The sequence below is a fragment of the Anomalospiza imberbis genome, chromosome 10, assembly GCF_031753505.1.
Source record: "Anomalospiza imberbis isolate Cuckoo-Finch-1a 21T00152 chromosome 10, ASM3175350v1, whole genome shotgun sequence".
Classification (NCBI taxonomy): Eukaryota; Metazoa; Chordata; class Aves; order Passeriformes; family Viduidae; genus Anomalospiza; species Anomalospiza imberbis.
Window position 1 is genome coordinate 11,753,203 of NC_089690.1, and position 18,975 is coordinate 11,772,177.

At 45.8% G+C, this 18,975-nt stretch overlaps 1 protein-coding gene across 4 annotated transcripts in view; it reads right to left on the reverse strand.

Annotated features, from left to right (window-relative positions):
• FGF12 (fibroblast growth factor 12) overlaps positions 1–18,975 on the reverse strand; it is a 229,847-nt gene that overhangs the window by 105,002 nt on the left and 105,870 nt on the right. Inside the window, exon 1 of one of the 4 annotated variants that reach the window (XM_068200686.1) lies at positions 12,444–12,579. The exons of the other annotated variants lie outside the window; for them this stretch is intronic. Coding sequence (XP_068056787.1) covers positions 12,444–12,540 — 97 coding nt within the window. The 5' untranslated portion in view covers positions 12,541–12,579. Of the gene's footprint in view, positions 1–12,443; positions 12,580–18,975 lie in introns of those variants that run through there. 4 annotated transcript variants of the gene reach the window in all.

The following is an 18,975-nucleotide window of genomic DNA, read 5'->3' on the forward strand; positions in this document are numbered from 1 at the left end:
TTACTTAACAAAACCTGCTTATTTCTCCTGCATACTGCAAGAGCACATTCAACACTAAAAGTAAATGTGAGATTACAGCTGTCATGCAGCCAGGACAAGGTTTGAAGACTCCCTTATCCCCTGATGACCTAAAGTGCTAGGTAAAAAGGATCTGGGTGAATGCATTGCTTCCCCCATAAACCCCTGGCTTACAAGCACACCTCTTGCTATTTGCTTTGTAATTTATTTCCCTCTCCAGCAATAAATCAACTCTTCTATCTCTCCAGCAAAATGAAATCCCATGTCCTCTTTCCCTGGAATCTGAGAGCTGCTGCAATCCAGACACCAATATCAGTGGTCTGGAAGGAAATCTAAGTTTGCCAAGGATACAAAGACTAATGCAGTAGTAATTAATGATCACAGTAAGTCTGATGAAGAGAATAAACTGAACTGACATGGAAACTGAGTTCATAGAAACAAGTTTCCTTTTAACACATCCAGATCAAATCTCTGGGGATAAATTTTGCCGTCTGTATTACTTCAAGACTGGGCGATTTTTTTTCCTTAGAAAGCAGTGACTCTGGGAATTGGGAACCACGAGAGAGACACAGCTAAGAGGAGCTTTCTGCACAGAACTGCAGCTAGGAGAGCCCAAGCCCATGCATACATTGATGGAGCAATAGGGAGAAAAATCATCAATGCTCATTTTACCAAATTTATAGAAATACATTTGTACCAGTGCAGCAAACACCACTATCACAAGTCACGAAGTCTAGTTACCACACTTCAGAAGTGGCAGAACAAAGATGGTCTGAGGACTACAAAGAATGTGGATATAGTGAAAGACGTGAGCAGTGTGGTCTCTTGGTTGCAGTAATAGCACATCTACAGTGATTTTCACATGGGGGCACTCTTGAAAACACTCTTGGTACTCGCCTGTATTTAGCCTGTTAATACCGTGGCCACTAATAGTTTGGTGTTGCTGAAAATCTGGCCACAAAAGACAAATGGTTGAGAACCTTGGTATCCAAGAAAATGACAGAGAAAACTTAGCCCTGACTAATAAATCTCTCACCTCTCAGTAAGAACATTTTTGAAAGGAGGGGCTGTCTCAATCTAGCAAAGTCAGAGTGAAATCTGGAGGCTGTAAGTCAAGGCAAGGCTCATGTTTATTGTTAATATCAAAGGTAATTCATCAAGAGAACAACATGGCAAGAGTTGTGATGGATTTGCTATCATTTCACCCTAAGAGCCAACCTCTTTCAAAAATAGATGAGCTGATATCACAGTGCACTGGGTACAAGGAACCCTGGAGAAGTCACCCATGTACTGAGCCAGCAGTACCTTCATCATCACTGACAAGGCTTGTCTGATGGTCCGATCTCTGATCAGGCACTTGCAGCACTGTAAATCCCACAGCTCCCTTAGGAATGCGGCTCTCTACCACCGCCAGCTGAGAAAGGCTACTTCTAATATCTAGTCCAAATCCCACTTAGCTACAAGTTTCTTGCCCTGTTGATTATGCCTGCCACACAGGACTTACTGGGCTTACTTGGTGCAGTCCTGATTTGAGTTATGTAGAGACCAGACTCATAATCACAGCTAGTCTCTTCTGCCTGGCTTCTGACACTCACCCAGCGTTGGTCGGTATTATAGCTAAGATGAACAGAAACCTACTCTGCAGAAAATCTTGCATTCAAAGTTGTGTTTCTTCCCCACGTGAAATGAAAATGAGACCTTTTGGAGCTCACTATGAAATTCCAGAAGAGAGGAAAGCACACTGATGTGGTGGTCTCACGACTGTTCAGACCAAGTCTCTGCTTTTGCAGTAGGCAGAGCAGCGGCATGAAACTTGATGTTGAAATTCCTGCGCAACATGCTCTTCTGAAACGACCATTTCCTTTCTCCCTTGCATGGTTTTGACAAAGTGGCATTTTTCAAGGGAAAAAAACACCTCTGCTGATTGCTTGGCTACTCCTTCTTGATGCATCCATCACAGCCTCCCAGCCTGTACCACTCACATGTGTCTCTCTGACATGAATTACATTTCCTGCTTTTTCTGTTCTCAGACTGCTGAACTCCTGAAGTGCCTAAAGCAGAAGATGCAATAGGTGTTCTGACCACTTTCTGTGGCTCTTCTAGGGCTTTGTAAGAACAGCTTTTCGACATGGGCAGCCCATTTTCCTTGCATCCTTTATTCATGACCCCTCTACAGCTTCTGTCTTGGACAAGGAATTCCTGTACAGTGTGATTTCTTTCTTCCTCTCTGGCCATGCTTGCCTGCCCTCCCCATTCACATGCCCATTGCTTTTCTCACTTCAGGGACAGAGTTAGTGTCCTTTTGGTCTCCATCACAAACAGGAAAAAATATTCTGCTAAAGGGCTGCTGGAGCCTGCTACAAACAGGTCACTGATTGGACCTGGTGTCTGGAGACTACCCCAGTAAAACAGAGAGAGCAATGCCTTCAGTGAGTCATGGAGAAACAGGCAACAGACCCTGCTTACTCCTATAGTCATGATCTAAAGCATTCCCTGTTGAATGCTGCTGGGTCCTACAGGATGAGAGGACAGGATCCCCTGAGCTTCCATTTCTACTCCCACAAAGAAGGCTGCAAAGTTGGAAGTGCTGACCTCCCACCACCCCATGAGCAGCATCAGTTGCCTGCTGTGGCACTCAGCACAATGTCTATGGCTTATCCTTGCCACCTGCCCCCAGAGCTTTTACAGGAGCCCATGAGCACTCCTGCCCCAGCGCAGGGGAAAGGGGCAGCCTCCAATGACAAGAGGAGCTGGCAAAGCAGCCAGCAGCAGACCAACAAGAGATGCTGTAGAACTGCCAAGTGTTGTCAGACGTAGGGTAGCTTACAATAAGAGCTTTCATCTTTCATTATGATTGAATGCTCCTGCTCTAGCCTGTTGGAAAGACCATCTCCTGCAATGCTATGGGCTCACTGAAGCTCACGCAAGGTAGTATAAACCAGGGGGCAGGGTATTAGCATTTTCTTTTGGCAGACGCTTATACATAAGACTAGATGTGCTTGGCAATTGGAAAATGCACACGTGTGGGGGTGAGGAGCCTGAATTAAAAGCCACTTAAGTGGATACTTGAGTAATTATTGGGAGGCTTCTAGAAGAGACATTTTTGTCAGTAATTAAGGAGAAGATGGCTTTGTGCTGGGTACAGGTAGCAATATGGCAACAGAGATCCTCAGCACTTCATGGAGAGATGACCAGCTATCCATTAGCTGCAGAGGCATGTTGGGATTTCCTGCCCAAAAAGCATCCTTCAGTCTTGAAAGAGGGCCAGAGCAACAAAGGGGCTTAAATCCTAATATTCTCACAGTCTCAGATTTTCTGCACCAGGGAAAAGGAGGCACAAAATTATTTTCATGGAACTGCCTAGTTCCTGAGGTAACTCTTCCTCCGCAGTTAGGCCCCACTGCTGTTTTTGTCTTCCAGAGGCCCTGTTTCAGCTTCAGAGGCTCTGTATTCCGGGGCAATCTCCCCATCCAAAGGAAGTGAAGCAAAACATGCTGGGCAGTTCCAGCCTGGAGGAGGGTTGACTTATGCTTGACTTATGGGCAGGGTAGTTGCAAGGATGCCCTCTCTCCCCTAACTCATTTTCATAAGCCTGATGCAAGCTTTGTTGCTCATTTGCTTGGCTTTGGGAGCCCTTCTGTTTGCTAAAGAATGCCAATAATACATGCTCCCTTCTCAAAGTTAAGAGGCAAGTCTATTATTTCTTCATTCCATTACAGTAGATACTTCTAGTACCTCTAATACCCACTTCAGCCCACCTCAAATGCTGTAAAATGTGGGGTGCAAGAAGGTGCCCTCAGATGAAAAAACTGATTTGACAGGGCAGTGACTCAGAGCTACTTTTAAGTCTGCACTGATGAAGTCAGGCACTTAGGAAATTAAGTGTGTAGATCTGTAGCTACCAGGGCAGTGTCTGTCTCTTCATTACAGATGCAGGTAAAGAAGCTTGAAGACAGTAGCAGTAAAAGAAGCATATGCAACACAAACATGTCCTTGTGAAAGAGCATAATTCATGGACACTTCATTACCTTCAATAACTTTGAGGTCCTTGCTTATTCATCAGCAAGTCTTAGTTGTCATGAGTCAAAAAAAAAGGTGAGCTGGGATTATCAAAGTCTACATAAATGAAGCTAACTTCCAGATCTCACAGGGATCTCCCCATAAGCTCCACCATCCATCCCTTACACTACCAGTGCTCTGTGTGGGGTGTGCGAGAGATCCCTGTGCAGCAGGCACCAGCTCTCACCCCAGTTAAACACGCCAGACTGACTCCTGCAAAGTTCATCCTGACAAAAAGCAGTTGACATAAGGAGGTAGACACCAGGCACTTGTTCTAGAAAAGGATACATGCTACTCCCAGCCTTGCACATGGATAGCTCCAGCATTTATTGCAATTCTCTCACTTTTCTTCTTTGACTCCTGGCACAATGTAGGGTCTGAAAATTCTTCTTTTTTTATTTTTTAATCATTTGATATGGACTGTCAGCTTAAATTTGACCCAGCTTTGCAATTTTATGGGGAAAATAAAAATTGAAAAAAAATGTAGAGATTTCATAAACCTTTGGTCAAACAGGAAATATGCCCACAATATTGCGCAGCTTCAATGAAAGCTTTTCTTCTTAAAACAAAGGATGCTCCCTTGTGTTGTTTGAAACCCTGGCACTAGAGCAATTAAGAAAGCTAAACTGCCTACAAACTAAAGCAGAATGCATGTTTCATACATCTTCATTGCCCAGACAGAAAGAAATGTAAACAGGGCATAAATAACAGCAGTCAGAGGACAGATAAGCTGAAGGACAATGCTGGCACAAGAGGAAATGGGTAGAAACTGGCCAAGAATAAATTTAGACTAGAAATTAGACATGGTTTCTAGCAATCAGAAAGTAAGACACTTCAACAGGTCCAGTGGGCACATTGCTTGTCTCATTCTGCTCCTTCTGTTCCAAGGAGGCTTTTTGTACACATTTGTGAAAAATTTATGTGACACAGCCTACAATAACATGAGCCAAGAGACCCTTTCTCTGATCTGTAGCACTAATACTTTCGGTCTTTCAAAAAATCTCTTTTTAATACTCCAAGAATGGGGAGACATTTGATGTGCATTCAGTAGGGTGTTTTATTTACACTTTGCTAATTGATCTATCTTAAAATATATCTATACTAATAGCCTTGCACATTTAATTGATGAATTGAAGTAAGCAACAGCAATTATGGAGTGTTTTTATTTAGTGGTGTCATTAAATAAAGTGAAAGCAAATAAGATCCCATAAAATACAAATGGTCTTATCTAAGAGTTGTTAGGGATGCAGTGACAGGAGTGCATTCAATTAAGTGTTTATATTGTTACCATCATTCAGACATCAGCTCCAAAGCTTATCTAATTTGAAAGCCACTCCTGCAGACTTTGCTATTGATTGGTGCAGCCTGCAGAGACACCACTCTCCACAAACTCATTCCAGAATAGGGAAGATGTCAGCTCCCACTTGTGGGGTCCCCTGGCCAGCTGGTACCCACATCTGTCTGCACAGATCTTTTCTGCTTGCTGGATAATTTGAGGATACCCAGCATCATCTGGAAGAGGAGGATTCTGTTGCCAGGGTGAGTTAAGAACAGATGTACCCTCAGCTCTTCACCCCACATCTCCCCTGACCAGTATGGCTGGTGTCTCGATTTTGCTACTACTCAGCCTAAGTGAAACATATGTTTATGCCTGTAATTTCTGCACTGAACTGCCTTAGTGCCAGTTAATGTTGTTCAGAAATGAATTGCTGCTGCATAATGTACAGAACAACAAATTCACATTAGCTACATATCACAAATCAGATAATTACCAACCAAGATATCTGTACGCATGTTCAACCTCTTACACGATGTAATAGGACACTATCAAAAAAGAGCTCACATTACAATGACAGTTTTGGCTTCTAGCACTTTGGCTTTTATTGTATAAAAATTCTAATTTTCTGATTTTTATCTGCTCCTCCCCCCTGCTCCTAGTGGCGTAGGAATTATGATTATGCCAGCTCTAAAACTAGACTGCCTGCTTTTAAAGCAGTCTTTCTGCTTGATTCACAAGCACAGCACTGAAGCATTTGTGACACAAACACTGCAGATCACCCTCAATGCCAAGAGAAAGCACCCGCCTGACCAACTTCTCTTTGACTGCCACCAGAGCACAGAGTGACCAGGTGCGTACCCTCCTCCATCCATGAAATCAGGGCGATGATACTGCCTTTCTGAGCCTTCCCCATGGGAACGATTGCAAAGACACGGCCCTGGGGGGCAGATGGACTTCAGGGTGGGATTTTTCACTCAATGCAAGCAAGAGGTGCTGATGGAGGGGCCCCAGCTTTGCCCATGCTTGCACAGATGGAGCTGTCAGGAAGGGCTCCCCTTTCAGAAGGCACCGACACTCTTCGGCTGACACCTCTGACAGCATCCCCTCTGCTTGCAGCTCAACTTCTCTGCACCTCGAGCAGAGACCCCAGCAGACCTCGCTCCCCCCGGGAGGCCATAGGGAGAGAGCTTGGCACGGATGCTGCAGAGCAGCCTTGGCCCCCCAGCCACTCTCGCCCCCCTCACCAGCTCTTCCAGCGTGTTTACAGGATCCCAGCATTCACACTGCAATAAATGACAAGGTTGCCACCTTGCTTCACCAGAACTTTACTTTTCAAACCCACAGTCCTTCAGCCCCCAGAACCATGAGCTCAGCAGCCCAGAGCCTAGAGGCAGGGGAGATGAAGGTGCCACCAGGCAAGCAGCGGGGACCCACTAATCCCACCCAAGCCCACACTTGCCCAGGGCTGCACCAACAAAACCATTTTCACTGGTAAGAGACTCATAGGCACCACAGAAGCCCTGTCTTTCCAGTGTGCAAAACAGGGATTAGTCCTGCAGCCTGCATCCCGCCCTGGGGAAACACCAGGGCTTCACAAAGATGTTTTCCACTCAGATCCTTTTCCATCCTGAGTAAATAAGTGAGGAATCCAACTACAGCAGCGTGACTAGAGTGACTGCGCCTCACAGGGTTATAGGATTACAGCTCTCAGCGTACGCAATTTCAGAAAATTTCCAGGCTTTTTTTATGCCTGTGAGTAGAGTGAAAAACAGTAAAATATTATTGAACCAAGTTGTCTTCTTTTCCTAAAATGATTTTTTTAAAAAGTGGAAAACAATATTGGGGTCACACAACTATTTTATTTTACTTTAAATTAATCTTGTTTCTTTCCTACATTATTTAACCCTTGAATAGTTAGTCTTGAGGAAACCTCAGAAGGTTGTACACTTTCCCCTTATTTTGGGGGGTGGGGGGAATTACAAAATATCTTGTAATACGTTTCTCATGGAAAAATTGGAAATGCAATTAGAGAAAGACTTGGAAGAAGGTAAAGTTCCTCAGGCTATTAATTTATTTTTTGGGGAAGGGGGGCTTTTCTAAAATTGGGAAAATATCCCACTTTGCCTTTAAATCCAACATTGATTTTTGCTTGAGGGCATCCTGGTCACTGCTGCACCTAGGCCAAAGCTTTCCCAGTTTTGTTTCCAAAGGCCTGTGGATTAGAACAAGCCTGTTTTTTGGTTTGTTTGGTTTTTTTTTTTTTTTTTTTTTGGTTTTTTTTCTTTTTGCATGTGGAATAGTTTGGATGAGATTGGAAGGGACTCAATTTATCTCGGTTATAATGAAGGTGAACAATCCCAGGGCACGAGGATCCCCAGACTGACACACAACAGAGGGGACAGCAGTGGGGTGTGGGAACTGGAAAGGGAGAGCACTGCCAGGCAAGGTGACCAGACCACACCAGAACTGCTGCTGAAACTGAGACACAACACAAGAATCACCAATGAAATGGGGAAAAAACCCAAGTTTGAGTTACTTTTCATCAAGTTACAATGCTGTCCCCCTAGGGCTGACCATCTACATTGAGGCACAGTTAGCGATACCCTACTGCAGGAACGTGCACTCTTTGTGCTGTAAGAGACGCAGGAGGTTCTCAACCAAACCCACAGGGATTTCAGAAAATCAGGATAAAATTCACTGCCTACTCAAATCAGTCCAGATTGGGTGTGCACCCCTGAATTTACAAGGGAAGAACACGGCTACCGACTCTTATCTTAACCCACGCCTTTCTGAAGCGCCGCTCTGCCTGCCTTTCTTTACTTCCGTCATTTTCAAGGCCTGCGAGCGCTCGCCCCGATCCCCGAAGGCCCCGATCCCCGAAGGCCCCGACCCCCGAAGGCCCCGATCCCCGAAGGCGAGCCCCACGCAGGCGCTCCCCCCGCGGCCCGGCGGCTGCGGAGCGGCAGCGCCGCCCAGCGGTGCCGGAGCCGCGCGCTCACCGCGGGCACGGCACCGGCGCCCACCCCTTCCTCCCGGCTCCGGGGGAGAGCGAGCGGGAAAAACGGGGGGAAAAATTAAAGAAAGGTAAGGGCGGAAAGGAAAATATATAAAAGGAAGGAAGGAAGAAAAAAAGGGAGAAACAAGGAAACAAGGAAGAGAAAAAGGGAGAAAAAAGAGGAGGAAAAGGGAAGGAAAAGGGAAGTAAAAAGGAGGGAAAAGGAAAGAAAAAGGGAAGGAAAAGGAATAGAAACGGGGGGGGGGAAGGAAGAAAAAGGGATGGAAAAATAAGAGAAAAGATAGGAAGGAAAAGAAGAAATGTGGGGGGAAGGGGGAGAAGAAAATAAAGGGGAAAGAACAAGGGGGAAGGGAAGGAAAGATTGACAAAAGGGAGGGAAGGAAAGGGGAAGGAAAAGAGAAGGAAAAGAAATGAAAAATCAAACCTTAGAGTGTAAACACAGAGGAAATTTTTTTCTACAAGGACCTGAAAGGCCTGTATGAATAAAGCAGGACTTCTGCACACAGCCGCCCTCTCACAAGGCACAGTGGGAGCGCTCCCCTTGTGCTGAGCCGGGCACCTCTCCGCTGCCTGCAGGGCAGGGAGCTGGGGCCCCGCACGCACCAAAGCTGCCCCGGGAGACTGCACCAGGGGCCGGGACTTGCTGGAGGCCCAGCTGGAGGGAAATGCACCTGCTGGCAGCCCGAGGTGTTCCTCTGAACACCAGCGTTTAGAGACAAGGGGCCGGACCCGCCGGGGCAGCTCCCACCCGCTGCCCGCAGATCCGCAGCGTCAGACGCCTCTGTGCGACAAAACGGGGACAACTGGCCGGGCTCAAGGGTGGGCTCTCTGCTCAACAGAAATTTGAAATACGTAATTTTGGCTCACGAAAACACGCGTGGGCTAGGAACGGGTGAAAGGAGAAGGATGCTCACGGCTCGGAGAGGAGGGGCGGAGGGCTTTGGCGGCGCAGGGGTGACACTGGCGGCGCCCCAGCCCTCCGCAGGCGCGCTGTGTCCCCGCGGCAGCACTGCCACCTGGCGCTCAGCGCTCACCGCCGCCGCAGCCCGTCCTGCCCCCCATCTGCGGCCGGTACCGGCCCGTGCCCAACCCAGCCGAGGCCGTTTCCCAAGGCATCTCCTGCTGTACCTTGCCCGGGGCACCGCTGGCTCCCAGTGAAATGGGACAGCTCTGCGTTGTTCTTAGGAGGCCTTTCCCCTCCATGTCACAAGCCTTTGCACTCGTGGCAGCTCTGCGACAGAAGCACATGTGCCCTGTGCTGCAGGTGATAGGTCAATGAAATTATCTGTTTCATCATCTCCACGTTAAAAAAAAAAAAAAAAAAAAAAAAATCTGCATGCAGTTTGACAAGTCCATTGCATTTGTGACATTTTACAGTGCTAGTTAAAAAAAAAAAAACTTGGAAGAACTGAAAATAAAGTAAATTTATTTCTCTGCAAATTAAAAGCCTGCCTGTTCTTTTATTCACAAAGCTTTATTCTAAGTCTTTTTAACAAGTTAAAACAGAGTGTATTTTTTTCTGTTGGAGTTTTGGACTAAGTGTGACAAATCTCGTTCCTTCCCTCCAAACTTTTTGGCACTGCACAAACCCCCAGATGTTTTTCTCCCGGTGCTAAATTAAACTGCCTTTCCCCTTTACACCTTGCAGCCTTTGTGCTCTGTACCTAGCAAATCCAAGTGCTAGAATTGCTTGCTGATAAATGTAAAGGACTATAATTGACACTGGAAATGCCCACTTGCTTCCACATATCTTGCTCTGCTTTACAGATCTCAAAAGTCTGAGTGCAGGTTAAGGTCACCTTCACTCCCTGCTGAAAATGCAACCAGCAACAGGGCAGAACAAATCACCTGTATAACAGCTCAGAGCAGCACCCCGCAGTGTGCCCACCACGCTGGCCAGGGGACAGCACTGCAAAGGAGATGGGGACTTTCGAGCAGCCAGAAGCAGCCAAGTCAGAAGCTGACCAGAGGCTTGGAGTGGGCATCATTAAACATCTTGGCCTTGGTCTGCAGGTAATGAGAGAGAACAGATGGGTTCAGTGCTTCTTTCCACCCCTTACACACTTCCTTCCCCTCCTGCCTGGTCCTGGTCACTGCAAGCCAGAACTCACTCAGAAGCAGGAGGCAGCTGTCTAAACCTGGACCTGCAGTTTTTTCACACACAGTATTTACAAGGGAGGCAGCTTTTGCCCCTTTCCCATCTGTTTTAGCACAGTCATCCTATACAAAGGTGAGAGAGGGGAAGCTTAGGTTCTGCACTTAAGCAGCCTGAATATACATCCAGCAAAATCTGGGGAGCATCTCTGGATACACTGCCAAGCTATAAGGGACACCAATCACACCAATGTACTAATGGACCAGCTGTGGATATTAGCACCTGCAGGGTAATGTAGGTGCACAGATTACAAAGAAAAGCATTAGCTAACTAGCTTGGCCTTAGCTGTACTGCTTGTTCATTTGTCTGCAAGCAAGTTGTGTTCATTTGCCTACTCCTAGATCTGTAATTCATAGCTATTTGTTTATGTTGCCTTGAGCAGTTCTCGCTCTGCCAGTCATGCAAGCCCAACATTTGTAATTTCTTCTATAAAATAGGAAAATAACACAGGAAAGAGGCTGCATACAGCTTTCCACCACAGCATTTATGTCAAGCAATGTATTCCATTTTAACGGAATAAAATGGGTTTTCCTGTACTGGCTAGTTGCTTGCCTGGGAAAAGGAAATTTCCATGGTTCCCTTGGTGCCACATCCTGACCCCCCAGCAAGAACTGAGAATAGATAACAGGTGCTAATCTCTGAAGTTTTTTTTTTTTTTTTCTCCCCTTAGGAAACAGATCTATTTAGTATTAGTTTCTTCAGTATTTAAAGATGATCTTTAAAACTTGGAGAAAATGAGCAGAAAAACCTCACAAATGCATCTATTCCTGTCTGAATACCCACTTTTCCTACTCAGAGAAAGGTGTTGGGTATTGCTTTAGCTCACCACAGAAGGAGTACTGCAGAGCCTCAGTTTAAATGAACTTGTGTTGCAAAAAGCAATGCCTTTACTGCTATCTGCTCTCTGACTGGCAAATGCATTACAAAGTGAGAATGTAGCAGTCACTCATATCTCTGCCCTATTTAAATAAATCTTTGAGGTTACCTTGCCCAACAAAACCACACTGATAGAGCCCGTTACTTCTAATGCATCACTGCTTTCTCTCCTGGGTACTATTTTCCTTCCCAGTATAGCCTGTTTATACAATAAGGCATTTTCTACCCCGGGAAACAGCCTTTGCAGTGCCATTGATCACAGCAAATAATAAGTACACACAGGATACTGCAAAGTCTCAGTGGGCCAACACCAAGCTCTCCTCTTAGCAATTGTTCCAGTAGGTTTTGTTTAAACAAGGTGTCAGAACAACCAGAACAGCCTCCTATGTATCTGCAGCACAGCCCTGGGCAGCACAGGTATAAGATTAACTCCATTTGGAAAAAAAAAAAAATACTCAAAAAGAACACTGTTAGTGTTCTACCTTGTTACTTATGGTAGGAGAAGAAAAAGCTTTCTGAGATAGTTGCATTTTAGAAGATTCTTCCCATTTTCTTGGTACTAATGACAAAACATTCCCAGCCAATGCCTGTTACACCAATGTTAACAGCATGAAGTACAGCCACTTTTGGCTGAAGCTGAACCCTGGCTCAGGCACATGATACCCCACCAAAAGCAAGAGGTGCAAATGCTGTTCCTACTAATGCTGAAATCTGGGCAATCACCCTGGGCTTAGAGAGAGGGGCTGCCAGCAGCAAGCCAACCCCCACTCACCTTTCTCCTGCTGCTGCTGTGTCTGGTGCTGGCAGCCCCAGTGCCGTGAGCTCCTGTGCACTCGCCAGGGACCAGCAACAGCCCCAGCACCCGCCTGCAGCTGGGCATGGCCCCCTGTGCCAGTGTCACCTCAGCAGCAGGACTGTAGGCACAACTCAAACCAGCCTTCCTAGGAGTCATTCAGGTAGGGACCACAGCAATATCTTTATCACCATCTTGAATACAAGCTGGCTGTGGGCTTCCTGCTCCTCCTCTCACCTTACAATACCTGAGCTGATGGTTTCTGTCTCACAGCAGGGAAAAACGTGTCCTGCAGAGCAATAAACCTCTGGTTCATCTGTGTGTCTGCACAGCTGGAAAAACATGGGTCCAGGACCAGCTTTGCTTTTTGCAACACAGTGCAGCAACCCAGGCAGGCACTGGGGGTCCCTGGAGGTTCATGCTCTGTGCTCCTTGCCTCTGTGAGCTCATGGCAGGCTGACACAGTGCTCCAGCTCCCCCCAGTGCTGCCTCCTCTGTGGTGAGTGGGGTACTGGTCTGGCACAAGCTGCCAGTCTGACAGGCTCTTGGGGGGCTCTGACCCCATCTTTCAGCATGGAGCAAGCCCCTGTCTCACTGCCATACTTGTTTTCCTGCTGTCTCACAGGCACTTTCTTGCAGCCAGTGAAAATTCAAAATTATTCTTAGTGAATAATTAATTGTCCTCATCCTGAATCATCTTTAATGAATGAAAAGGCTGGAAACCTGCTGGGCACAAGAACATGGCTCCCTGATTGGAGCACAGATGTGCATTTTGTTTTTCTGCACATGCTCCTTGGTAGAGATTCTGTGGCTGCAGGTTGAAATCCCTGTGCATTATCTCCTCTTGGGACCCAGAAACCTAAAAATGCTGCAGAAGAAATGTTCATTTTCACTGAAGATGTCATATGCATCACAAACTGGGCACAGAAAATGCATTTACCTGTGGAAAAGGCATTTTTGAGATGTGTGCAGAGAGAACAATCCAAAGAAAGAAAACAGGCCGAGCTTGGCAGATATATTAAGTGACTTCTGTTTCAGCACAGATATTTGTACTGAGCCGCATGCCCATTTTCAGGGCAGCCCAGGGAGAGGGGACTCTCAGCCACCCACCAGCTGCCATCACTGCACTGGTTCTGCAAAAGAGGGTTAATCTGTCCCTGCCACCAACGCTGCAGAGTGCATGGCCCATTTATCCCTGCCCGGGCTGCCGCAGCGCTGCCAGCTCTGCCGGGAATTTGGCCGCAGACTGAGAGTCTGAGGCTTAGGCAAGGGCTCATGAGGGGTTCCAAACCTGTGCAACATTCTAGCAGAAGCAAGTGTTCCAACAGGAGCAATGAATTTCTTTGCATCTTAAAAAATAAGATACTAATTTAAGCAGCAAAATCTGCCTTTAGGAGCTCACCTTCCCTGCCCAGTGCTGGGCTTTGTGGGTGATGGCAGCAGCCCCAGAGGCTGTAGGGGCAGAGGGCAAACCCACTCCAGTTCCCACTCACGTGCAGCTCCCTGCAGCCACTGGAAGCATGGAGGGCATGCTGTGGCTCCTCATTAAACCAGGATAAGGAAGGAAAGGTCTTGGGCACAATTACCTTAATGAAGCTGGCAGCTCTGCATGCTAACAGCACCTGACGCCTGGGGTTTCAGGCGCAGCTGCACAAACACTACCAAAAGCACTTCCAGACCCCTGTAAAAGCATAAGCACACAGCAAAGCAAATACCTGCCTGAAAGGAGCCTGGATACCCACGCTGCAGAGCAGGTGGTGAGTTTGCCTCTTAATTAAGCATATGTTCGTGGAAAGCATCTGTGCACTCTGTGAGAAGCCTTAGTCTTTCCCTGCTTCCGCAGAAAGTGGCTGTCCCTGCCAGCAGCTGCCTTCCAGCTGGGTAATGATGTGGGTGGCAGTGGCCTTAATGCCCACGGGGGACCTGTGTGGTGCTGGCAGACACAGCACAGACAGCAGTCAGAAGGTGAATGGTGCATTTCTTTTTCAATCTCCAGCCTTCAGAAAACACCAGTGACTTGCAGGTGATGAAAAACTGGGAACTACAGAGGAAAGAAGCGCAGTGACTATTCTGGAGAGCAGAGAGAAAAGGAACACGTGTTCTGCCTGGCACGCATCTTTTGGACACGGATTTTGTTTGAGTTGCGCATGGCTGCAGGTCAGGCTGGCGAGCTCAGGTAGCACTGTGACATATGGCAAGGAATGTTTTAAAGCCATGGCTGCTCCCACCCTGCTCAGACCCCGTTTGCTGGCGGGAGGTGAGGAGGCTGCTCCTGCATGGGCTGAGCGAGCCGTTGGCAGGGCAGCGTTCGATCGACTGCCTCGCTGCAGGATCTTCTGTTTTGTTATGGAAATATACCAGGACACATTCAAGTTCAGTCTGGCTGTCACAGGACATTCTTCAAAGCTGGCTTCATGGGCTTCTCTTTCCTAATCATCACAGGAATTCACCACAAATACTCCCCACATTGTATGTACTTTCATTCCCTACACTGATATGTAGGTATTTCACAATGTCAGGAAAAGCAAAAAGAGCACAGAATTTTGCACAGGTGATTCATTCTGATAAACACACAAAGCACTTTAACAGGGATCACAAAATTACATAAAAATGCTCTTTTCAGTTCCTTATTTTGGTTCACTCCATGAATATTACAGTACAAACAAAAACCAACAATAAAAGGTGGAAAACATGGGCTGATATTTTAAGGCTGTGGATGCCTCCAGGTGTATCTGTCAGTCTGTATCACTAATTTTCAAGCTTGCTGAGGGTTATCATTAAAGGAAAAGGCCTACACATGTGTCTAAATGAGGCTGTAATTTGTAAAACTATCTAGCAGATTTGGATATGTATCTCTTGCAAGTTCCAAGAATAGAAACTGAAATTCAGTAAAGAAACAGTAACCCCAAAGTTAAGAATATTTTATAGAACAGAATCTGGCCATGCTTTTCTGTCATGTGAAAATATCTGACATTCCCTTCGAGTGGTGGAAGCTGGGCATGTCAGGGGCTTGGCTGAAAATAGCTGGGTGCTCAAAATTTTTCTATTCTAGGGACGATCACATTAACTGGAAGAATACTAACTATAGTCCAAGACAGGAGTAATCCTTGTGTTTCTTATGGGATGTAAATTTACCTGGAAAGTCCCATGGAGTATGGAATGTTACTGAACCTAACTGAAGGTATATTTGAGCTATTAAGCAGGCACATCCAACTATGATCTATTTATTTTGAATGACAAAAATAGCAGAAAAAACCCCAAAATGCTTGAACTGCAGAATCATTTATACCAGCACACTGGCTGCTCTGGGTATGTGCTTAAGTGACGAACATACCAACACTGTTACTGCTGCTGGACCTAGCTAGATTAAAGAAAATATGCAAATCTCTGCTCTGCAAACCCTCAGATTCACTACATCCTAGAAGACTACTACTACAAAAAAAGTGGGGAGAAGTACCAGTCCAGTGATTGCTAATGCACACTGCAAGAGGCAGCATCACTGGGAGATGTGCCTCACCCAAGGAGGGGACAGAGGTGACACAGAGTCCTAAGCTGGAGCTCTAAGCTCTGCAGTATGAGGGACTTGTCAGGTCTGAGTGAGACTCCAAGGAGGCTGTCACTGCTGACCTATGATCACCCAATGCAGCATAATAGAACAAGACTTAAACAGAGAGAGGTGCGACCACCACAACTGATGGGGCAACAGCAAAGTCTCTCTCGTAACCATGAGGGGCCAATACTCCCACGTAGCCCTCGGGCAAGAAACGTGCCCTGCCCTCCTAACGGGACCACTCAGGGTCAAGGGAGTTCCTACCCCACCACAGCACCATCCCAGGTCTCTTCTCCCATTATCAGCCCCTTGTCAGTGGTTCAAAGGACTCCAGACAGCTGCCAAGAGCTGTAGGTCTGATAAACGTCCTGCTCAAACTGACGTCACTGACAAACCTCTCCTCTGTTCTGTGTGCTGTTCAAAGGACTGCACCACACAACAGATATCCTGCACTCCTGTCCTTCCAAAACATATCCCACCCCTGCCCAAGCTGGGGAGGCCTTTCTGCTGATGCTCCCAGGCTTATGACACAGCCAAAGAGAGCCCACACCAGGCACTACAGGCACTGGGAACACATGAACAAATACATGCACACTCACCTGCCATTCATTTCCTGACAGAGTGCAATATGTAGAGTGCCACTGCTCCTACATCCTCAAACATTTATGGAAAGGCTTTTTCCATCAGTAAAAATGCACCTGCATTTTGCCAGAGGAGAATTAGATGTAAAAAATACCCTGTGGAAGATCCTTCTTTTTTCAGAAGAAACATCACCTTTTTCCCAACAGACCAAGATGTTGATCCCTTTTTCTTATTTAGGAGGTTATGTGCGAGAACTTGCATTTCCAATGGAAAATGAAAATGCCTGAGTCGCCATTTTATCAGGTGCTGAATAAGAACAATTTTTTTTTTCATGCCTATAATTATATGTTTGGAAGGGGCTGGAGCAGCTCTCAGAATGAGGAGGGAAGATGCTTGAGCGAGCTGTGCAATGGAGAGGGCCTTTGGTTGGACAGAGCAGAGGGAAGAGCAGTGCTAGGGCCGGCAGAAACTGATGCTCCCTGGCAAAACATGTTCTGCTTGTTCCTTTCCAAAGTTCTCACTCGCAGCACAATAAATGTTTGTGCTTTGGGAAGGATCAGAAAGACTGGGCATGAAAAAAACCAAAGGTTTTGATTGGCTTGGGGGACTTTTTGGAAAGGATACTATATTCCTTTAATTAAATGAGTCTCAACCTAGGCCAGGAACAAGCAAGTACAAACAATAACCATCTTCCCCACTTAAATTCATTAACTTTCCAGCACTTCCTAGCTAGCAGACAGGCCAGGATTGACATATTTAATGTCTCACCCCTAGAAATTGTTTCTTCTTATAAGAAGATAGAGCACAGAAGAAAAGAACAAAATACACTGTATTTTGTTCATTCCTGACATATTGTTGTATCTGGGTTTTTATTCTTGGCAGTTCAGTGCCTGCCACATAGCTTGACCATTCCACCAGGCAGCTGTCAATACTGGGAAAATTGAGTTTACTCTTAATGAAAGGCCACAGGCAATAAGCAATCAGGCAGTACGTGCTCTCCATCCCATCATTAACGAGCATGCAGATATTTGTCTTCTGTACACTGCCATGGCTCTCCCACCTCTGCAGCTGCGGGGCTGAGTCACACCCCAGACTGGAAGGTACACCTAATCTTTAGATCTGACTTAGTTGTACCTCAGGATGGAGAACATTTCAGGAGCAATGAACGCAATGTGAATGTCACCAGCAGTGAGGCAGTGGCCGTTGCTTCAAACCCAGGTACGTGTGAGTAGCTGCACACAGGGACAATTCCACCCATTCCTCTCACTGTTTCAGGCTACACCTTTTTTGCTGATTCCCTCCCTACAACAGCAGCACTTGTGTAGCCACATGATGACTCGAGTAAGGCTGGTTTGATTAAAAGCAATTAATTTTTAAAATACCAGTAATAAGAATAGGTTAGTTTCCCACTGGCTTAATCCCCAGCACCACCATCTGGAGGGAATAGGAGTATTGCTCCCAGAGGTTGGGTTCACAAGCTCATTCCCTTCTCTTACCCATCAGTGAAGCCACTGAGGAACTGCAGCCTTGATACCATGCTCCTACAAAAGGACTCCAAATCAGCTCAAAGATGTCTTGAGCTGACATGCCTTTCAAATCCCTAACCCTAACAAGGTTTCTCAGTTTCACTGGAGGGAATACTCTAGAGATTCATCTAGCTTACCTTTTTAATTCATCACATGTTTAAAGCTAAGCAAAATGAAACAATTCCACCTCGTCACCAATAAATGTCCCTTGTGAGCACAGGTTTCCTCAGGAGGGAGTAAGAGACCTGACAGATGAGAGCTGTAATCCTTTGTGCACACCTGGAAACTACTTAAATACTACTATGGCCACGTAAGAGTCTATAGGGTTGCCAGTGAGATCTGACTCTCTAAATTGCAAGATCAACAACTTAGATGAAAGAACCTCTTCTGTGTTGCATCAAGTGGACTTGAGGAGGAAGCAGAAGGGAGTAATCATTCTCAGCCTTTTAACAAACACCTGAAAGTGGAGAGGTAAGAGATGAAAGGATATCAATAAACATATTACCAAATTAAACTTCCATGGGTAATATTTAGACATCAGAGAAGTTGGCACCTTAAGGAGGAGAGAGAGAAAACAGATCAGAAAAAGACGTAAGTCTCCAACAGTCTGTTCTCAGATGGCCATTTCCAGTGGCAATCACACTAATTGCACACACAAATTAGGCAAACGATCATGAATGTATTTTTCAAAATCAAGCCCCATTTATGTTAGTCTCACAAGAATTTCCAATCAACAGTTTTCAATTGCAAATACAGAACAGTTTAGTCATCAAAAAGTAAAAGGATGAAGAATGTACTGAACATGAAAGGAAAACAATCTCTTCCCTCTTTCCCATATTTCTGTAACCAATTCCTTCTGAACATTTAAAAGAACATTTTTTATTGACACAAGACATAAAAATACTTTGGTTTAATGAGCTCTGCTCATCTTAAAATTACAGAGATAAAAATGTAAATATAATACACAATACAGTATTTCAAGTAGCTTTGAGGGGGTTATTAGCAAAGTATGAACATGGCTATCAATCATCAGACATACTGACTGATACTAATGTTCTTCATGGGAATGTAAATAATTGTTTCAAAGCATAATATGCCCCTTCATCATTAAAATAACTTAG